The sequence below is a fragment of the Epinephelus moara genome, chromosome 23 (genome assembly GCF_006386435.1).
Source record: "Epinephelus moara isolate mb chromosome 23, YSFRI_EMoa_1.0, whole genome shotgun sequence".
Classification (NCBI taxonomy): domain Eukaryota; kingdom Metazoa; phylum Chordata; class Actinopteri; order Perciformes; family Serranidae; genus Epinephelus; species Epinephelus moara.
In genome coordinates, this window is record NC_065528.1 from 21845297 (window position 1) to 21866707 (window position 21411).

The 21411-nt window shown below is 42.3% G+C and overlaps 1 protein-coding gene across 1 annotated transcript in view; it reads left to right on the forward strand.

Moving 5' to 3' along the window:
• snd1 (staphylococcal nuclease and tudor domain containing 1) overlaps positions 1-21411 on the forward strand; it is a 269267-nt gene that overhangs the window by 9341 nt on the left and 238515 nt on the right. Inside the window, exons 5-9 of the mRNA XM_050036651.1 lie at positions 6246-6406; positions 8387-8478; positions 9733-9891; positions 9978-10084; positions 11906-11996. Of these exons, the coding sequence (XP_049892608.1) occupies positions 6246-6406; positions 8387-8478; positions 9733-9891; positions 9978-10084; positions 11906-11996 (610 nt within the window). The remainder of the gene's footprint in view (positions 1-6245; positions 6407-8386; positions 8479-9732; positions 9892-9977; positions 10085-11905; positions 11997-21411) is intronic.

A 21411-nucleotide genomic window follows, 5' to 3' on the forward strand; every position in this document is an offset into this window, starting at 1 on the left:
CGGCTCTGCATTTGGCTTCAAAACAACTCTGTCTCGTAATATTACATTATTATTTCATAGCATGGTGAATGTGTAAGCTACAAGTTGTCCACTAGAGCGTTTTGGAATCATTTGATGGTGTATTTGATTAGTTTTGAGGGAGAGAGGGACCTGTACCGTTCACCTCCATTTCAGCAGGCAGCTCTGCCCCACCGATCTCAGAACAGCACGCACTAACAATTAAAGGTAATGTACCTACTCATATGACTATAGGGATTACGGCAATAGGCGAATTTGCCAAAATGTCGAACTGTCCCTTTAAGCTTAAATAGAAACTGCCCCACCCATTTCACTAAAACTCCCGAACAATATGACGCCATTGTTATTTCAACGACTACGTTTCAATGCACAAAATAAGACAGGTTTTGCCCTTACTCTGAGAAAGACAATATTTACACTAAGCTGTTTATATGGCTAATGAAAATGCATGTTTCACTAATATTCCCATTAACATGCAGCCATAGATACTCTGATTATCGTGCCCTAACATGTCATTTATCATGTTAAAATATGGAAAATTGAAACAGCTGGAGCTGCTTGTGCCATCTTGCTTCTTTGCATTAACGTTTTTAGCTGTGTGAACACAGCCCCCGTCTTTCATATCTTTAACCACCTTCTTGAAAAGGTCAGCATTGCGATATGTGCACATATCCAAAAACCTGTTGATATACTAGTCTTTTATGATGTTTAAAAGTAGGTGTGTGTCTCCTCCTGACCAGAAATGTGGGGTGTTTTTTTTGGGGCATGCATCTCTACCACACAGCTTTGAACACAGTTTGTTAGTTGTAAGGCTGGGCAATATGAAGAGATTATATTGATATCGATGTATGAGACTATATATGGTCGCAGATTTTTGATATTGTGTCATGATAATTGATGCTTTCCCCTCATTTTAAAGGCTGAATTACAGCAAATTTATGTAAATGGGTCAGCTTACCATACTTCTATATTTGTTTTAATGCTTCCCATTACCCCACTTAGTCATTATGTCCACATTATTGATGATTATTAATTAAAAATCTCAATGTGTTAATATTTTCTGATTCAGAGATGGTCTTTGGTCAGAAATGTTATTTTTGATCTTGTCTCCCAGTCCTAGCACTGATGAAGTGCTAATGCAAGATCTAAAAATATCAAGATATATATTGTGTATCAAGATGTAGCCTAAAAATATCGTGATATACTTTCAGGACATATCGCCCAGCCCGAGCTAGTCACAGAGCTGAGTGTAAACAGGCAGGAGGCTGTGTGTTGGAAACGGCGGCAAAAGCCCAAAGAGAACTGCGTATTCTGCTTGCGCTGTATATATGCCCAAAGAATGCAAATAAAACCTGAATAATACCAACATATTCCACGCCTTAATCGGAAATCTAGGAAAACGGAATATGCCATTTATACGACCCATATTAAATTCAGATTATTGTCATTTTCTGAATGATAGTGGAATATTAAGGTGCATGTAAACATAGTCACTGAAGGATCAGCTTTACACCGATGTCTTGCTATAGCTTTTTTGGGGTCTGGTACTCCTCAGTGTTAACGGCATCACAATACTGTTGTTTGTAATGGCACGTCTCATAATGTCCTCCATGGTTGCCGTTACACTATCCCAGAAAGGCTTTGTTTTAGTGCAACTCCCAGCTCATCACTGAACCTCCAGCATGGTTGTTTAGTGGTTAAGTCTTGGGTGTTATGAAGGATGATGTTAGATTCTTCCAGCAAAACTTTCTCCTTAAACATTTGTACTACCACATGTTTTTCCTTCTACTTATTAGTCACACTGTATGGAGCTTTTTTTGCCCTACAAAGTCACAGCCCTGACTTTTTTTATCTACAGAGATATAATTCATTACTCGCAGTCTTAAATCTTGCTGATTTGTGCAACATAAAAATATCCCAGTCTCCAAGTTTAAAGTTTTCCATTAATATATCATGAGATATGTATTTTTTTCTGTCAGCTTTAGCTTCTTGCTACATATTGCAGCTGTCAGTGTCAGACAGATTTATATTTATTCAAATCACACAGATGAGTTTTTTGGGGGCTTTGCTGTTTGAGGCGTCATCATTTGACTGAGTTTCACTCTCACTTGATGTGACATAAAGAAAAGCCGTCCTTGGTGCCGAGCCATACGGTGATTGGTGCGGACATGTTCATCAATCTCCTCCACTCACGTCTCAGTCGGACAGCTTTTCTCTTAAAGAAATGCTTCATCCATACACCGAGGTGGCTGGAAATTGGTCAGATCCCATCGCAACACACTTTCCTGTTGAAAAATTTAAAACCACAGGCACAGACGGGGGGTTTGACTGATTGGTTTATATATAACGCCCACCCATCAGAGCAGAAGGGAGCAACTGTGCTTTATAATCCCCCATTACTTCCTTTTTAACCGGAGCCCCAGAGGAGCGCCGGTTGAGGGATGTGAACGTCTGGGGGGGTTAAACTGTGCTCATTTGGGCCTCGCTGCTCAATAGGAGTGGAACCCCTCCAGTCAGGCACACTGGGGATCATGACTTCCTACACCGTCTTCAAACTGCACAAAGACAACAGGGAGGTGTATAAACGGCTTGCTGAGGTTCAACATTTTATATCTGTTTTAAAGTATTTTTGGTTGCACAAGGGAGCCACATGGAGATGAAAGATGTAGCCTACAGTGTGTTCAAATATAAGGGAATTGAATCTTTTTTTTTTTTTGTCTTGGCCCTTGTTCCTCCAGTAGCCTCTCTCAGCGTTGCACTTTCTTATCCATCAATATCCGTTTTGATATCAAGCAGTGTGTTGGCTGGAAGGAGTTGCTGACCTAAAAAGAAACCGGCCTATTTCAGAGACGCGGATAAGTTCACTATCATCTGCCTCCACACATAAAGTTATTTCTATATCCTAACCAGTCTCTGCTTGAGAGTTGCTTTCCATTTATTCCAAATGTCTGCCTCCCTTGATTGCATTAGTTTCCTTAGCACTATCTTTGCAGCTCTGTTTCTGCTTAAAGTCTAAGTAGCTTAGACGCAATCGACTTCTTACAGAAAGTTTCGCCGTTGTTGCCCAGTAAGCAAGAAACTGCTTCGATTCAATTTGAAGTTTAGCAGTGAAATCAGTGTAAAGAGAAGTAGACGGCTTTTGGGCAGGAGTCCAAAAGCCCAATTAGGAGCACGCAGCTGGAGAACAGGCTACATACGTGTTGATGTGTGTGGCATTTTAATTGAGACCCACTCTGTTGCCTCTCGAAAGCAGACAGTGTCTTTCAGGCAGCAAGATGTGAAACACTGAGTTTGCGCGCTGCTCAATTTTTTTTTTTTCTTTTTTTAAAAGCTCCAGTCACCATCACTACTCCCATATCAATCGGGCAGCCTTTGCTTCTAGGAAAAACAAAAGCCTGTTGGCCATTTGAAGTAATGAATAATTAAAGTTGTACAAGGGCCCTCAGAAAGCATTAGGCTGCACAATTTGGAGAGCCAGCATGGAATTAATTGTGGCGTTTGTAGCCAGCTGCGTGGTAGCGTTTGAAGGAGCTGTCAAACACTGTTATTGTCTCTTCACAAAATGCTTGGATACGTTTTTTTTTTTTTTTTAAGCCGTTATAATCTGGTCATCAGCTGGTTGCCACTGAAACAGTGCAGTTTGTCAGGGACTGCACTTAATTCGACAGAGCCGCAGCCTCGCCACACCCATACACACGCAGTCCTGTTCTTTTAATGAGCACTTGTAGTACATGTCGACGCTAACAGCGGATGACAGATCTGCCGCACTGAAAAGCAACAACTGTACAGCTTGATGAATTGTAACAAAGCCGACCTGATAGAAGTTAAAGGTGTGCCGGGTACAACTTAATTGTTCTTGTATTGCTAATATTTGCCTGTTGGGACAAGCCCGTGTTTTAACACAACCCGGATCAGAGCAATTAGGACATGTTAAAGTTAACAAGGGGTGCGACTACAATCAAAACTTTCTGCTCGTTAGCTGTGTCGGCTATCCGTTTCCGACTGGTGTGAAATTAACAAGCGGAGCTATATATTTCAGAGGGGTTTTACAGCACTCAAAGACCCTCTGATCTTTTTTAGATGTGTTTGTCACCTAGTTAATAGCAATATTTTAACTGGAGCTACTAGAGCAGCAGTGTTTTACAGCGTTTTTTGTTTTTTCAAAGCTTGAAAGAAGCCATCTGTGGAAGTCTCAGTTTCAGCTTTATTCAGCTGCAGGTTTCAGTAGCAGACCAGGTTTCATTCTCCTTCAAGGGAAACTAAGGTATTTTTCAACCTGGACCCTTTTTTCACATGTTTTTGTGTCTAAGTGACGAGTGTACCACATCACACCAGTTTTAGCCTCTTCACATTGGCTGTTTGTTTTTAGGATTGACTTTAAAATCTTATGGCCTGGCTCCAGTTTACATTTTAGACCTGTTCCGCCCTCATGAACCTCTGTGTAGTTTGAGAAACTTGGGCAGAGGTCTTCTGCTTGTCCCAAAGTCCAGGCTGAGGACCAAAGGGGTCAGAGCTTTTGCAGTCAGGGCCCTGAGGCTCGGGAACGACCTGCCCGAGGGTATAAGGCTGTCTGAGTCACTGTCTTCGTTTAAGTCTCTCCTAAAAACATCTATCGGAAAGCATATCCTGACTTTATCTGAGCTGTCTGTTAATGCTATCTCATTGATTTTAATACCCATTTATTATCTTGATTTTAGCTTCGGCCTTCCTTATTTTACCTTTTACTAGATGACATTTTATGATACGTTATTTTTTTTATTCCTCTTGTGTTTTATGTAGACAGTACCTTTTGAAATGTGTCCATACTGAGAGAGGCAGGCTGCAGTGTAATCCCTGTGGGCAACTGAACACTGTCAGTTTACGGTTTGTCCATTTAAAGTTCTTGTGTTGGCCACTGATGAAGCCTGGTAAGACCATCCAACATTCTGTTTCGCTGCCTGTATCAGTCTGGACTTGATGCCGCCCAAAATACTTTCAGTGGGTGGGAGTACTCCCCTTGACTGACTGACTCCTTTAGCCAATCAGCCTACCTATAACACTGGGGAACATCTTCTTCATCACCAACGGAGCCAGTAGAATTAAGCTTCGGTGCGGATCTCTGATTGACCCTGATTGGATTTAATTCCTGGAAAGTGTGTTGGCGGCACCGAGTCCAGTCTGATACAGAATGTTGAGCTCACGTCATTAGGATGGTCTTACTAGGCGACCACTGACAGGCTCAGATTATTTTTAGTTTGTTGGACAACTTTACAGAAAGGATCCTGCAGCGAAATGAAATGTTTTCCTTCACCATTCGCTGGTCTATTTCTATTTGTATTGTGTATTTTTAAGTCTCGCTAAAGGGGAAATCTCTTTCTGAAATCTCGTGAGAGGTGATTCGTTGCAGGAAAAAGAATGGTGGAAACGTTAGTGAGAGTTGGAGAGAGGAGTGCTGTGAAGATTTTTTGTGTTGGAGTACAGAACAGTGTCATTGCTGAATATTTAGCTGGTTTCGACAGTGTAGGAAAGTCATAATGAGACCTCTCTTTGAGTGAGACGTGGTTACACACACTAACAAACAACCTACATCAGCGAAAGGTAAAGAAAAACGTTTTATTTCTCTGTAGGGTCGTTTATAATGACAATCTGAGCCTGTCAGTGGCAAAAACAGGCACTTTCAGTTGATTTGAATTGTTGGTGCGCTATTGCCTGTAGAGATTACTATGCAGCCTGTTCTGCCGCTACATCTGCAACAGTCTCTCTCAATACTGGACCAGTTTTCAAAAACGGTTGTTCCCATTAGACACTTAAACACAAAAACATGGGAAAATAGAGTCCAGGGTCAAAAATACTGAAGCATCCCTTTAACAAAATCCTTGAAGTGAGTTGCTTTGAAGATTTTATTTTGTTTTTATACGCAGTAAAACTCATTTTTAAACTTCCAGCCTGTTGATATTAAATCAGATGAACTGAACTGTCCATCTTAAGGTGTTCAGCCTTCACACTGTGGCTTCATGCAAGCTCTACTAAAGGAGAAAGTTTGTGCCAACTTTTTTGGATTCATTAGTTGAAAAATGGTGAAAACGTCAGATGAATTAAAGTCAAACAATCCTGTTGATTAAGGCTGAACAGCTAACTACACACACAGAAAGCAACATAATGATTTTATCACTTCCAGAGTTTGAAACGCGTTTTGTGGGTGTTCTTTTCATTGTGTCTTAAACTTTCTCTTGTGTGTTTGTCATCAGTCCAGACCAGGCCAGACTCTGTGAATTGGAGGACCAGTCCAAGGCTTCCAAGAAGGGCCAGTGGAGCGAGGGCGGCGGCACACACACCATCCGCGACATCAAGTACACCATAGAGAATCCCCGCAACTTTGTTGACTCCTTGCACCAGAAGCCTATCAACGGTAATGAGTTTTGGAGGGTCTCTCAAACACCCGCGCCGACAACACTCACTCTGAGAAAGCTTGGCCGAGGAAACAAAGACACATGGCATATAAAAGCGCACAATATTACATAAGCCTCTATTTTCCCATAAAAGCCACATTTGCAGGCTGGTTGAAGATATTCTCTTCTAAATATCCACTTCAGGGCATGTAATGGCACACATTGTATCACCCCTCACCGGCTCATTCCTCCAGCCTCTCATCTCTGACCCTACCCGAGGTATAATGTGCCACTCGATTCATTTCCAGGCGACTGCCGTTAACAGCGGCTCAGCTCATTTCACTACCCTTTAATTGAATGGGGAAATGAACAGGGGACGGCTTTTTCATTCTTTTATTTCTTGTTCTCGCCATCCATGAGAGACGGTCAGGGTTGTTGGGAAATTGGAGGAAGCGATCCAGCTGAAGCTCTTTAAATGTGCATCGAGTTGCTGTGGTTGAAAACCAGAATACCAATTTCTCTCTCATCTGCTTATACAGACACACTCGCACATGCACGTATAGACGCACACGAGGTATGCACAGAAGGAAGGCGTATAGAGACTGAGAGAACCATTATCAAAATGCCATTTAGGCGTGAAATGCCTTTCACACAAGTGACTCACATCCTGTCCAATTTCTTAAAGTACTTTAGAGGTCAGGAGCAACAGTTGAGTGATATGATTTTGGAGAGAAATACAATGTAATACCTCAAAAGCTTTTCAAATAAATTGCCTGTGCCTCAAGCCTTGATATGTTGCGTATGGCATAAATAAAACCCTTAAAGTGATACTCCCCAAGTCTTTTCATATCAAGTACTCGCCACTGTAGGCATGAAAGGTAGTGGTAAAAACAAGCGATATAAACATGTAGATTCCCTCCTGCCGGAGAGCAATGGCTGCAGCCCGCTTCTGAAAAACATCCAGAAATAGAAATAGTTTAAAAAACACACAGGCGGCGGTCATGTGAATTCATTCAGACTGACCACGGCCTTTTGATGTTGTGAGGAAGGAACCTGCAAACCTTTTCCCTCCCACCTTTAAAACCCACAGTGGTGAGTGTTTGATAAAGATCTTGGTTGGAGCATCACTTTAAGTGTACACAGTCTGCCAAGGAGGCCATGACTCTCTCCTCTGTGAGAAGGACCAGAGAGAGAGATCCTTTAAACTTGTTGTATTTCGACAGATCACAGGTGTTAACGTTTGGAGTTCAATGAGTGTCATGCATGGCATTGTTGAAAAGAGAATACTTGCTATGACAGTTGTACCAGGATGAAGAAAATTAGAATAAATTCTGATTTTAATTGGTATGGCCCGACCAGCCTTGGGGCAGCTTTCCTTAAAGTATCAGATGTTTGTTTCCCCCCATGGTGCTGAATCAGGCTTTGATCACACAGAAAGCGTTTTGCAGGTTGCCTTTTTATCGGTGCCAGGCAACCACAGACTCACCTCCTTATTCTAACCTTCCTGTGTGATCAATCTACCGTTTATTTATTTTAATTATTTGACAGTGATTAGTATCTAGCTTCCTGTCTACATGCAGCCATGCAAACTCCCATTGAGGTGCCCTAACTTGTTGTTTATCACATTAAAATATTGAAAGCAGAACGGCCGGAGCCGCTTGTACAGTTATGCTTCTTTGTGTCAAATAGGATTTTTTTCAGTGTTTTCAAACAGTGGCAGACAGAAAAGTTCAGTGTTCAGTCTAGTCTGTGAAAAGTGGAGAAAACCTATTGATATCCAGTCCTTTACAATGTTTCAAAGTAGGTATGTGCGTGTCAATGTAATCACTCAGTCCCCACCCTGCAGCACAAAATATAGCACCTGTAAGGTAGTTTAATCTCTGTCAAGGCCCTAAATAAGCAAGTCTAACCATGAGCTTGATGTCTGTATGGTCATCCTAACTTGACACAGTCTCCTCTCCCCCAAACACTAACACTCTGTTCTTCTTCCTCCCCTTCAGCCATCATTGAGCATGTGCGTGACGGCAGTGTTGTTCGTGCCTTGCTGCTCCCCGATCACTACCTGGTCACCGTCATGCTGTCTGGAGTGAAGGTAACCACCACTAATGTCTCATTACATAAAAATTACTTTCAGTCATAATATTTCGGTGTTCATGTTGTTGCCTGTATTCATTCTGCTGCCATTGTGGCTGTTACTTTGACTGTAGGACAGGGTTAATGCCATCCTAACGTATCCCTAATCTCAGGAATCTCCAAGTTGGGACGGATCTTTAATGGCAAAATTTGTATCCTAAGATAAGATAGGATTCCTTCTTCCGAAATGCAATTAGGAAAGATGTTGCAGTAATACCAAATGTCTTAAATGTCATCCTAAACTGAGATATATTTTAGACCTAAGAATAGGGTTGAAAATTGACGGTTATCATACCGTGTACATTTGTATGGAAAAACAAAAGCAAGCGGATGGAGAATCTCACCTGCGCATGCGCTTCTCCTCTCCTCCTTGACATTTACTCATATTTCTATTAAAAAAAGATGGTTTCAATTATCATTTGTTACATCAAAAACTGTTTCCCTATCTTAAAGAGTTTTTGTGACTGATATTAATAATGATAAGAATTGTATAATACTGTGAGACTGTGGTATTTTCTGGTTATCATATCGAGAAAATCTCACACCTTTGCAACCCTACTTAGGAAGTCTCTGTAATGAGGCTCCAGTTGTTTTTGTTGGGGGACTACAGTAAATAAAATGTCCGTGGTTTGACAGTTTTCTCCACATCCCTGTCTCACTTCACTTTATTTATATTTTCAAGTTGACATTGCAGTCTTATTAGGAATATATAAAAAAAAAGACCTGAGTAGTGACTCATCTTTGCCTCTCTTCTGAGTCTGTGTTTGTTTCACCAGTGTCATATCCGCTTCCCTAAATTTCCCCATCAGTCTCTTTCACCAAGCCCAGATTTGCCAATGGGCCACTCAAGATAACTAATCTTTTTCATCTCCCACTTGGAGATATTACATCCATTTCAAGGTGTTCTTTGTCTCGTTGTTCAAAGGCTCGTCTGCTCATTGTGTCTGTTGTGTTTATATCCGTCTGGTGTTTTGCCACGTTCAAAGGAGAGAATACAGATAGCATGTACAGCAAGGTGACATCGGTTAAAAGTGGATAACAGTACTACACAGAGAAAACAGATGATATCAAAAGACTGTGTGCTCAAAAAACCTCCTTGAGGCACTGGTCGACTGCTGGGAATTTAAGTGCACAAAATGTGTGCGGATACATTTTAAGACGTTTCCCATTGCTTGCAAAACCACGTATTAATTTGAGTTTTCCTCCTCACCAGTGTCCAACATTCAAGAGGGAAGCGGATGGCACAGAGACACCAGAGGCGTTCGCAGCAGAGGCCAAATTCTTCACTGAGTCGCGTCTTCTGCAGAGAGATGTTCAGATCATCCTGGAGAGCTGCCCCAACCAGATCATCCTGGGCACCATCCTTCACCCGGTAAGACACAGGAGTCAGCATCCAGTGGTGGAAGTGTCATTTAAATTCAAGCTCTCTGTCTCATCATGAATTGTTCTTTGTGTCAGAATGGTAACATCACAGAGCTCCTACTGAAGGAAGGCTTCGCCCGCTGTGTGGACTGGTCCATGGCTGTGTACACCCAGGGAGCCGAGAAACTCAGAGCTGCTGAACGGTACGCAGCTGACACACAGAAATCAGAACTCTTTCCCTCTCTGTTTCTGTAGCGCTGCTAAGATTGCACTCTTGGTAGTGCTACCTCCATATGCATACATTCACACAGTCATTGCATCAATTACCACGTGGAAGTGTGTTGCATATTCATCCCGCTGTTGCCCGCCGTCTGAGTTCGGTTGTAACCTTTTGTTTATTAAATAGGATGTTCTCTGCTGATACTGACTCCAGATTCAATACTATTTTCCTAGATGATAGAGCTGAACAGTGCACACTTCAAGTACATTCAAATGATTAAAATCAATCCGATGTATAGCCTGTGCTTGACATTTGAGTATCTGCAATACATTCAGAAAAAAAAAATCCCTGCATCCAAGCTGTTCCTTAATTTCTTTTTTAATATTTTAATAACAAACCCTGTCTGTAAACTCTTTGGTCTTGTCGCTGTCTAGACGGAATTCATCTCTCCCTCAATTCTAGTGATTGTTGCTTCGGTGCAGCCTTGTCTGGGTAGCTGAATGAACTGTATCCTATTCAGTGTTCATTTTTCTTGTCTGCTCATCTTTTGCAAGGATTAGGCTACATTAATATGTTACTTTTACTGGCTTTTTGCTTGAGAGGCTTTTCTTGCACTTGCAGCTGTGTGCTGACTGTGGTTGTCGTACGCTTTGCACCGCTGTCTGTCTTTCGTCTGTGTATGGCGGTGAAACACCATGCACCATACTTACAGACACACACACAAGAGACTCACACTGAGCTGAAATGAAACGAGTCCTTGTAACTTCGGTAGATGACATAAATAAACAGACTCATACTGAATTTTGCTGTCGTTTATGGCGTGTGGTGTTTTGCTGTGCTCACAGGGGAGCTCAGCAGAATGCAGGAGAGATGAAGAGTTGACTACAGCTGCTGCACTCTTTACGTTGCTGTGCATTAAGGCTGCAGGAGTTAAAATACCAGCTGATCTTTGAGCTCGGATCAGGACATCTCTAAATATAAACATAGATTGACACTGTTCAATAGTAAAAGTTAACATTCGGATGTGAATATCTGCACAGATCTCGGTAGCAGAATTGATAGATGTCCACAGTCACAGAACCTTCAGCATTTTCAGTCCGACATCACTCGATCTAATGCTCCAGGCAGAATGGCGACTGGGAATAAGAGTGATATTTGAAAGTATTTTGACAAAATAATTGAACGTCCAGTGCAAGATATTTAACATTAAACTTGTGTATCATAGCTAACCTGTATTTTTGCTTTGGTGTTCATGTCTGACCCTTCTTATGTTACCTTTATTTTTTTATTTTTTTTGTCGAGTACTCACATTTAGAAATTACGTAAAATCCCCATGCAGATTTCTTATAAGCAAATTAAGCATTTTATTCAACATTATTAAATTCAGCTCTTTCTCAGCTGACAGAGAAAAGTATAGGAATTTACAATATCTCTGGTTCTGGAAATTACTGATGTGATACAAAACATTAATAAAGAAAGCACATGCAGAATAATTGTATAATTGATGTGTGTAATTAATTGTGCAAATGAGATGGTATGCTAATGTATGCCACCACTACTTGAGATGAACAGTTCCAGTCTATTCTGCAGCAATGATATTCATTCCCTATAATCATGGCAGCAATGACTATGGGCTAATCATGCTGGAATTTTTGCACTTTAATGAGCTTTTGTAGCTTTTTCCAGCCAAATGGATAATTGTTATTCACTTGATTAAGCCCTTTATGTCCCATGTATTTCTGGCTGATGGTTGAGGACTACCACTGATGATAATTATGTGATTTTTTTTTTTCCCTTTGGCCAGATCTGCTAAAGAGCGCAAGGTCCGCATCTGGAAGGACTATGTGGCACCCACAGCCAACTTGGACCAGAAGGACAGGCAATTTGTGGCCAAGGTGAGGTCCTGAAGTGGCTTTTTCTTTTCTTTTTTCTTTTTTTTAACAAGCTGTGTCCCATCGGTGAAGGTGTCGCGTCTAATTGGCACTTTCTCTTCGTCCAGCTAACATTAATGTCTTTCAATTTGAATCATCTTGCTTCCATTGAAAGTCCTCACATCTTTGAAGTACAGAGAAAAAGCAGGACGGTATAAAACTTTCAGCGTGACAAGCAGACGTTACCCAGCACGAAAAAAGACTTGGCTGCGGTGCTGAGGGGAGGCCGCTTGTTTCCCCCGCTCCCACCACTCGATGTCTACTGCGGCATTTCCAATTTTCTCCCAGCACTGCAGCAGAAGCAGAGCCACTTTGAGGCTTCTAACGAATTATATCCTCCTGACACCTCTTATTTTCACATTTGCACCCCCACCACTGAATAAAAAAATAAAAATAAAAATCCCTTCACTTAAGGTACTAGGAGGAATGCTTAACAGCAACCTTGAAGCACTCCCCAGTCAAATTAGGGCCAAATCGCTGGCGTATGCTGTAGCAGCAGCACAGAACGACCCCCAAAAGCCAAGAACTGGAGATATTAGCTTTGGAGGTTATTGGCCCGAATCTCAAGGGAAGAGAAGTGTCCTTAATATCAAGTACACAGGAGTGCACTCGCTCCAGGTTGTCAGCACACATTAGTCCAAATCAAGCGAGATGGACTCTTTGATACATTTTGGTGATACAGTTTAACTATGAGCTGACATATTATACCGTCCAAGTTGCGGCTTTAACGTAGTAAAGCAACCGTGGCCTCAAAACATCAGCTTTAAATCTGTTCCCCTCTGTGTGCGTTTTGATGATGACTTGCATCCCACCCTTCCCTTCAGTTGATATATTTTTCTCGAGGAATGAAAAAAAAAAAAGTTTAATACCTCCTAAAGTTTGTCTTTTGTCTGTGTTTGCTCCCTCCAGACCATGAACTTTTAAGACCCTGAAAAATTCATGGCTAGCCAGAGGGTTACATAAAAGGTGTTGCTTTGGAAATCTGCTTACAGAATGAATTTGATAAACTGCACACGCCATAAAGACGGCGCCAAAAAGAAACTATGTGTATGTATATTTTTTCCTGAGTCAGAAGGAAGAGGCTAGAGAAAGGATAAAACATTTATATTATCTGTGTGAGCTGCTCTCAGATCTCTCTGAACCCCCTCAATAAAAGAGGGTTGGATGTGGGCAGTGGTGGGAGGGGGAGAGTGAGGGAACATTTGGTGGTGAGCTCCGGAGGGTGTATGAAAGAGGCAGAAAGAAAGGTAGGGGGCTGAGGGAGAAATTGAAAGTGTGAGTTTGTGTGGAGAGGTATGGCGAGACTTAGGGGAAGAAGGATGAAAAGACATGAGAAGTGACAGTCAGTGAATTATCAAGATCCCTGGGACTATGCCTGTCCTCTCTTGCCGGTATCCTTGTGCATTTTTTTTCTTCTTTTTACTGCTACGGCATCGCAAGGCCGATGCCCCCACTTAAAGGGACACTCCACCATTAAAAAAATACATGTGTGTCCCCTTTCCCAAAGTGCTATCTATCATTATAGAGTATTCTGGTGTGAGTTGCAGAGTGTTGGAGATATCAGTGAGTAACCGGGTCATGATTTCTAGAAAGAGACATTGCTGTTGAGTTTTTCAAATGTATTTTTTGGCGCTTTGAGCACCACAAGCTGAGTCAAGTCTAGTTCCATTATATTGGAGAGAAGGCAGCATCTCTACAGCCGATATCTCCAACACTTGGCAACTCACACCAAAACTGTCTAGATGATAAATAGCACTACAGGTAAGAAGTAAAATATGCATTTTGGATTTCGGGGTGAACTGACCCTTTAAATCTTGGTGCTCTTTTTGATCTCTCTAGGACTTTTCTCTTTCTTTTGCTCTCCTCCAAAGGAGCCACAAAGGAGGCTGCTGCTGTTATTCTTTTTCTAGAGAATAGAAAGCCATCTCCTGCACTATGCTTTGTGTAAGACACTTCTCCAGATTATGTGGTTAAAATAAGACCTTTTTCTGTAACACCAATATCGTCTGAGATAGCTCGAAAAGTTACATGACAGTGTCAAAAGCCTCTAAAATGGCGTCAGGACCATGTAAGTCCAAAAACTTTTTGTCAAAAGTGGAAGTGACAGTTGTGATGGAAAACGTCACGCTGACCCTGCGAATGCTTGAACCATTTTAAAGCTAAGTACATATTGGACAGGCTAAGGTTACTCAGGCCTGTCATTGCCCCTCCATACTCGTCCCTGTGACATTTGTCGGCACCTAATACTGCAATGCACCGACTCTCTGCGGGACACATCTATCCATCAATCCCATCATCATACACTTCTCTCCTCCTCTCGTCCACTCTCCTTCACTTCTTATTATCTGAGTGATGGATAGAGTGGAGAGGCAGAGCAGGTCCAATCCCCACAAGTCAATCCTGCTGACGCATCTTCCTTTCCGACTGTCTCGCCTCTCACTCCTCCCACCTCTACTGGGACTGGAGAAGTGGATGTAGGCCATGCCCCAATAGTCTTCCTCTCCCCTCCTCTCCTCTCCTCTCCCCTCCCCGCCTCTCCCCTGGGTAACCATCGACCTGCGAGGTGATGGATAAAATGTGACGTGGTGTAAACCCCTTTACCAGCCTCTCATCACTAGCTTGTCAGGAACGCTGCCACTGTTGCTTTAGGTCGACCAAATCCATACCAGAATACGGGAAACTAGTGTGTGTTTGTGATATCTGAGGATTATATGAAGAGGGGCAGTAGTGTAGATGTCTTTGTGAAACAGTTACAGATGTCAGCATTTTCAGCCTCATGCTGTGTAGACTGATGCAGTGTGATATTCTTATTTTTGCACTACTTCTCATGCAAGTGCACAACAACACAGAAAAGTTTGTGTTGTTTTACACTTATATTCTTTTAAGCAACAGGATGCACTTCAGCTTTTAAGCCAGATAATTGTATTTAACATTATAATAGACTGAAACTGCCACCTTTTAAAGGAGCTCTATGTGATATTTAGTGCATATTCAGAGGTTGTCTGCATATGGCTCTTAACATGGAGGTGGCTTAGCTGATGGCTAGCAGCTAATGGAAATAACCGTATGAACAGTGGTGACAGGGCTAATGTTGTAAACCTAGGAGGAAAACGGAGGGTGGGCGTTATGGTTTTGTGACAGTGCCATCCTCAGGGTTTGCACAAAGGTTTGCTTGAAGTGCTTAATTTCTTTTTAAATATTATTTTTTGGCTTTTATTTGATGGGACAGACGTAAGCATGAAAGAGGGATAGAGAGGGAATGAGGTGTAGTAAAGGGCCACAGGCTGGAATTGAATCCACGGCCACTGCGGCAGGACATTGCCTTTGCACATGGGATGCCTGCTCTAACCACTGAGCTAATGGACGCCCTTAAGTGCTTTTAATGTTGAGGGCAACGAAACCGAGTCCTGGAATACCTTGAAAAGAGCCCTTTCATTTTTTTAAAGATGATTTTTGGGACAGGACAGTCAGAGGTGTAATGGGGGAGAGAGGGGACGACATACAGCAAAGGGACACGAGTCAGAATTGAACCCACGGCCACTAGGGCAAGGACATTGCCTTTGTACAAGGGGTACCTGCACTGAGCCAGGAGGCACCCCAAAAATAGCCCCTTTTTTAACAACTGCTTGAAAGTCCCTGAGAAATGAACTACATATTGCTGTTTTACATTAATACTTTGACCAAAGTTTTGTCCATCAAGTCAGTAATGAGATTATTCAGAATCAATAATCCCTCAGCTTTATTTCAGCATGGTGCGCTCTCCCTTCCTTTTTCTACCTCGCCCCGCTGATGTCCCGCCTGACACTGTACTTTATTTTTACTTGTAGAGGATGCAGAACAACCACCGCTCCGCCCAGTTTTGTCTTGGCAAGGTGGTAGAAACATCAAGAAGTCCAAACTGGCAGAAAAAGATTTCCGCACAATTGCATCGATGCAGTGTTTCACTTCATTGTTTAGCTTTCGGTCTATTAGACCTTCAGCAGAGCATACATAAGGCAACAATGGACAGGCAGGTAAAAGTAACCGATCTCAGCCTAATCATTGGCAGTATGCAACACACCTGTGCTCTACCCTGGTGATAGAAGCTCCATCTCCTTGAAGTTGTAGTTTTTTTGCAGTTTATTTTTACTTCAGTCTTAAAACCTTGGCAAAACCTGAAGGTCTATGTTAAACTTAACATGACCTAGTGAGACAACCAATCACTGTGATCTGTTTCCCTCTCTCTAAACAGTGTGCTACTGTAATAGCTCTGCCGAAAACTGAAAGTGAAACTTCAGTGCAAGGAAATGATGCCAGCAAGAACTTCTTTCAGATGGTTCAGTGACATTCAAATGATTTGTTGAAGTTACATACAGTTAGGTTTAACAAGAGTATGATAAGTTACCTTTGCTGAAAAGGGAGGCAATTTATTTCTGTTCAACAAAAAATGTATATATTTGAAAATGAATTAGCCTATTTTCTTCGACGGAAGCCCTTGAAAATGAAAAAAAAATAGTGCTTGAAAGTCCTTGAATTTTATTTTGTAATGTTCGGGACAGCGTTATTGTTATCAGCGGTAACTGTCGCATAAGCGCATTGCAGAGCGGCAGCAATTAGCTAGTCAATGGGATACACACTGTGCAGGCACTAACATGCATGCGCCACTGGACCGTCTACCACAGCAATGAACAGAATAGCTTGGATTATAACACACACAGAGGAGGCGTGACTTTATGCTCTACTCAGGACGCCATTACCCCAACATATCTTTAAATGGCAAACAGTGGTTTGCTGCTATAGTATTGCTGTGAATGTTGGACATACTTCCTTTAAAATTTGTGCTTTGTTTGGCTGAAAATCTATACAAAGTCACTGATTTACCTCTGATAATATTTAGTAGAAAACTTAAAGAGAAGTGCTCTTTAATGTGCTGCTGCATCAGAGCGCTTCAAGGTCTTGTTAGAACAAGAGAGAAAAGTTCACTTTAACAACAGTTAAAATAAGAAGAGATGGCATGAGGGCTTTTTACTGTTTGCCCCAGTTAAAACAAGTCAGACAGAATGGTTACAAGGTCAGACAGCTTCTTTTAAGAAATTAAAAAGTCACTTTTGGAGATGATGATGAGAAGAGGGTATATTGGTTCATGCCCCAGTTAAAATCAGTCAACCGATTAGGTCAGGAAGTCTCTCTAGATTATTGGTACCTGTCCCAAGGTAATGTCCTCACAAAGCATGACACACTCATCAGCCACTTGTCTTTTTTTGTAACCGGCACCCGGGGGCGACATGCCAGCTCGAGGTGTTTATCATAGCATCACAAACACCACTAGTTCATTTGAAACCATGTAATTTGGGTGACAAATCAGCTCCACTGGCAGCAAGAGTGAGCCACTGCCACAGGTGTTGCTTTTGAGGGAGTTGATCTGACATGAGTAATGAGTAAGTCCTGGCTGAGCCCTCGCTCGGCCCCTGTGGTTAAAACCAACCTAATGGATCCGAGTGACAACCGACACAGTCCCCGACAGTAGCCAAGATCCTCCTCTCGCTGTGTGACTGATCTTGGCCACTGCAGATGTCATGTCGGCCACGGGCAGAGGGTGGCAGTAGATCCCCACCTCTCGAGCATCAGATTAGACCAGTGAGTCATGCTTGCCCGCCTATTTGTCTTCTCTGCCTGCTCACTCGACCCTCATGGCAGCTACTTTGCAAAGACTTTTCTTTTTTTTTGCTCTATTTTTTCTATCTGTTCTCCATCTTTTCCCTCTGTCTCTGTTCTTGTGATATTTGCTGAGAGATTACACCCCGTCTTACTGGCTCGCTCCATCTTCCCGTTCCTCTATCTGGGCGCGTTGATCTGTCCTCCTTCGCCTCTCTCTCGTCTCGCCTCCTCCGGCTGATAATTAGCCAGTAAATGCTGAGCCATTTTCCTCTGCTCCTGCCACATTCTCGCTCGTGCACTTTATTTACTCGGGCAGGCCACAAAATGACCTTGTTACAGTGTGAATTTGTGTAGGCTGGTGTGCGTGCATGTGTGTATGTAGCCGCGTGCACGCATGCATGCTCCCCCCTCGCACTTACTCACTGCACCCCCCCCCCCCTCTCTCTCTCTCTCTCTCCGTCTCTCTCCCTCCTGCTCCCTATGTCTCTGTATCTCTCCCACTCAGCTCAGTGATTAGTATATNCATGCTCCCCCTCGCACTTACTCACTGCACCCCCCCCCCCTCTCTCTCTCTCTCTCTCCGTCTCTCTCCCTCCTGCTCCCTATGTCTCTGTATCTCTCCCACTCAGCTCAGTGATTAGTATATGATGTATTTTGGCTGCTGTTGTGGGCAGCCTATTTAGCATGTGGGCTGGTCTAATTTCTGTTCTCTGGTGGCAAATGCAATGGCAGTCTGATTTGTTTTCATGGAATAATGAATCTCCCAAAGCGCCTGATACACACCTGGATTTGTGTTTCGCCGTGCACGCTATCAGAAAGGTTCAACTCAATCTCAATAACTCAAAAAGGTTTTTTTTTTTGGTGATTTGTTTTTCCACCACACAGCCGCACAAACACCCACACGGCCCGAATTATGCTGGAAAACATGGCTCAGACCTGCATCTCTCACTTTGAGGACTTTAGCTCAAGCACAGCCTACATATGAACTGCAGTTTGAGTGATGATGAGGCCATTTAATGCACATGTGGGTGGCAACATGTGTAGGGCGATCGATTTCTCAGTCTCTTGGAAGCGGCCTACTTAAAGGCTCTGGGTTTGGATGCCTCCTCCATCTCAGTCACATTATACCCCCAATCTGTCTTTTCGCTTGGAAGGGCTCAGGCACATAGAATTACAAACATAGACTGGGTTGAGTTTGCCTTTGCCAGTGGTCTTCTTCAGTGGAAACCAATGCTGTGGTTGAATATAGACGAACAGGGGTGTCAGAATCCTCATACAGACCTGTAAACCCAGTGCTTAAAAGCCTATGAATAACACCACCTCCAAACGTTCCCCTTCCTTTCAGTGTAAAGAAGCACATTCATCCATTTACAAACCAGATGATGAACAGCTTGAGTTCAATTTAAAGATATACTACGCAGCATTGTCGGCGAATGTTTGTAAATACGCTCACAAGCGAATGTGATTCACTCTCTTTTGGCATTTCGCCTCGCTGTATTTTGCATTTTTTTTTTTTTATATCGTCGTGTCTCTCGGATTCCTGCTNAATTTAAAGATATACTACGCAGCATTGTCGGCGAATGTTTGTAAATACGCTCACAAGCGAAGGTGATTCACTCTCTTTTGGCATTTCGCCTCGCTGTATTTTGCATTTTTTTTTTTTATATCGTCGTGTCTCTCGGATTCCTGCTGCTCACGGTCTGGCACCTGGTTGCTACCTTTTTATAAAGCTCTGACCTCACCTGAGCGCTGTGGAGGTACATGCCTACAAACGCCTCGAGCGCAGAAAATAAGAAGAGAACAACAAAACAGCAAAAACAGAGGCAGAGGGCAGAGTCTCTGCAGAAAAATACACCACCGCACACTTCTAGAGGGTCATAAGTGACAATTGAGAGGAATTACTTGTGTATGAGTTTATGTATTGATTTTTAGGAAATGTCGTGCATGGTGTATCTGAAAACAATATGTCTCAGTTTGTCAGTCTAGTGTGTACTGTCATTACATGTGCACTTTTCCATACATTTTCACTCCTGTGTAGTCGTGCTGGCATATCCACACTACACTAACTAAATTGGATATTGAGATATTGAGGAAACAGGTTAAGTTTTCCCCTAAACTTACAAACCATTTACAGATTACAGTTTTGCCTTAGCAGTGGGGTTCTACCAGTATTGTTTTAAAGGTCCAGTGTGTTGGATTTAGAGGCATAACTATGCTCTCATTGCTTTGTATCACTTGAAAATAGGGCTGCAACGATTAGTCGACTAATTGACTATTAAAATAATTGGTGACTATTTTAGTAGTCGACTAATTTTTCATAGAAAAGTACTATGAAAGTACCCCAAATACTCGTATTGCAGCTTCTTATGTTCAAATATTGGCAGCTTTACACACTCTCCCATGACGGTGAACAAAAACTCTTTGCTGTGAGTACGAAACAAGACAAGAGATGACATAATTTTGGGGTTTAGGAGAGACGGACCAACTTTTTTCAACATTTTAACACGTTTTTCGATAGAATGATTAGTCGACTAATCCAAGAAATAATCGACAGATTAGTCGACAATGAAAATGACTGTTAGTTGCAGCCCTACTTGAAAATAATAATTGTTGTGTTTTCGTTACCTTAGACTGAGTCGTTTATATCTACCTACGGAGCGGGCCTCTTCCACGGAATCTGCCATTTACAGTAGCCCAGAATGGTAAAATCAAACACTGGCTCTAGTTTGGGCCATTCATGTTTTTGCGTCAGCAACCATAGTTCTCCTAGGTGTTTGACACATAGAAGTTTCAGTTCTGCAACCTCACCACTAGATGCCACTAAATCCTACTTACTGGAACTTTAATGCATGTCTGAGGGTGCATTCCAAATTGCATACTTTTTCTTTTGACTTTTAGTTGGTACAGCAGCTGCCCCTAAAAAGTACGTACTTTGTAGTATGCTCACAATCGGGACAGACTAGTTTGCCAGAGACGGAGATCAACCCAGAGAGTTCTGCTGTTGTTACTTTGTGATGTATGTAGTTTTACTTTAAAGTTATAACTGCTTAGACTGTAGATTCTAACATATTTGCGACAGTTAAATTACATTTGCATGTCTTTCTTTCTTTTTTTTTGTTAAAGATATTTTTTGGGCCATTTTGCCTTTAATGGACAGGACAGGTAAGCGTGAAGGGGGGAGAGAGAGAGGGGATGACATGCAGCAAAGGGCCACAGGCTGGATTTGAACCCGGGCCGCTGCGGCAACAGCCTTGTACATGGGGCGCCTGCTCTACCACTAAGCCACCGACGCCCCACATTTGCATTTCTTTGTCAGTTATTTTTATAGTTATGTCCAATAGAGATGCACCGATCCAGCTTTTTCAGTTTCGATACCGATCCCGATGCTGATGTTGTGGCTTTCAGTATCACCCGATACCAATCCGATACCATGGTTGACCTAAAAAGCTATATACCTCTACATTTAGAATAGAAAAGACGAGAGGCATCAGGCATTGATGACTACACAGATCTTTCCTAAGATAAAATGAAACAAGATGAAACAGATTAATGCAATGATGAACTATTTATTTTTAACAAAAATAAACAATTGTGCAACAGCAGTTGAAATAGTGTGAAATGCCTCCACACAGCAGATTCTCTCCTTCGCTCCATCATGTATGACGTAGCTCACGTCGCAATAGATTTAAAGGGAAAGGATTGCCTCAGGTATGGGTTGCATTTTCCGATACCCGATCCATAT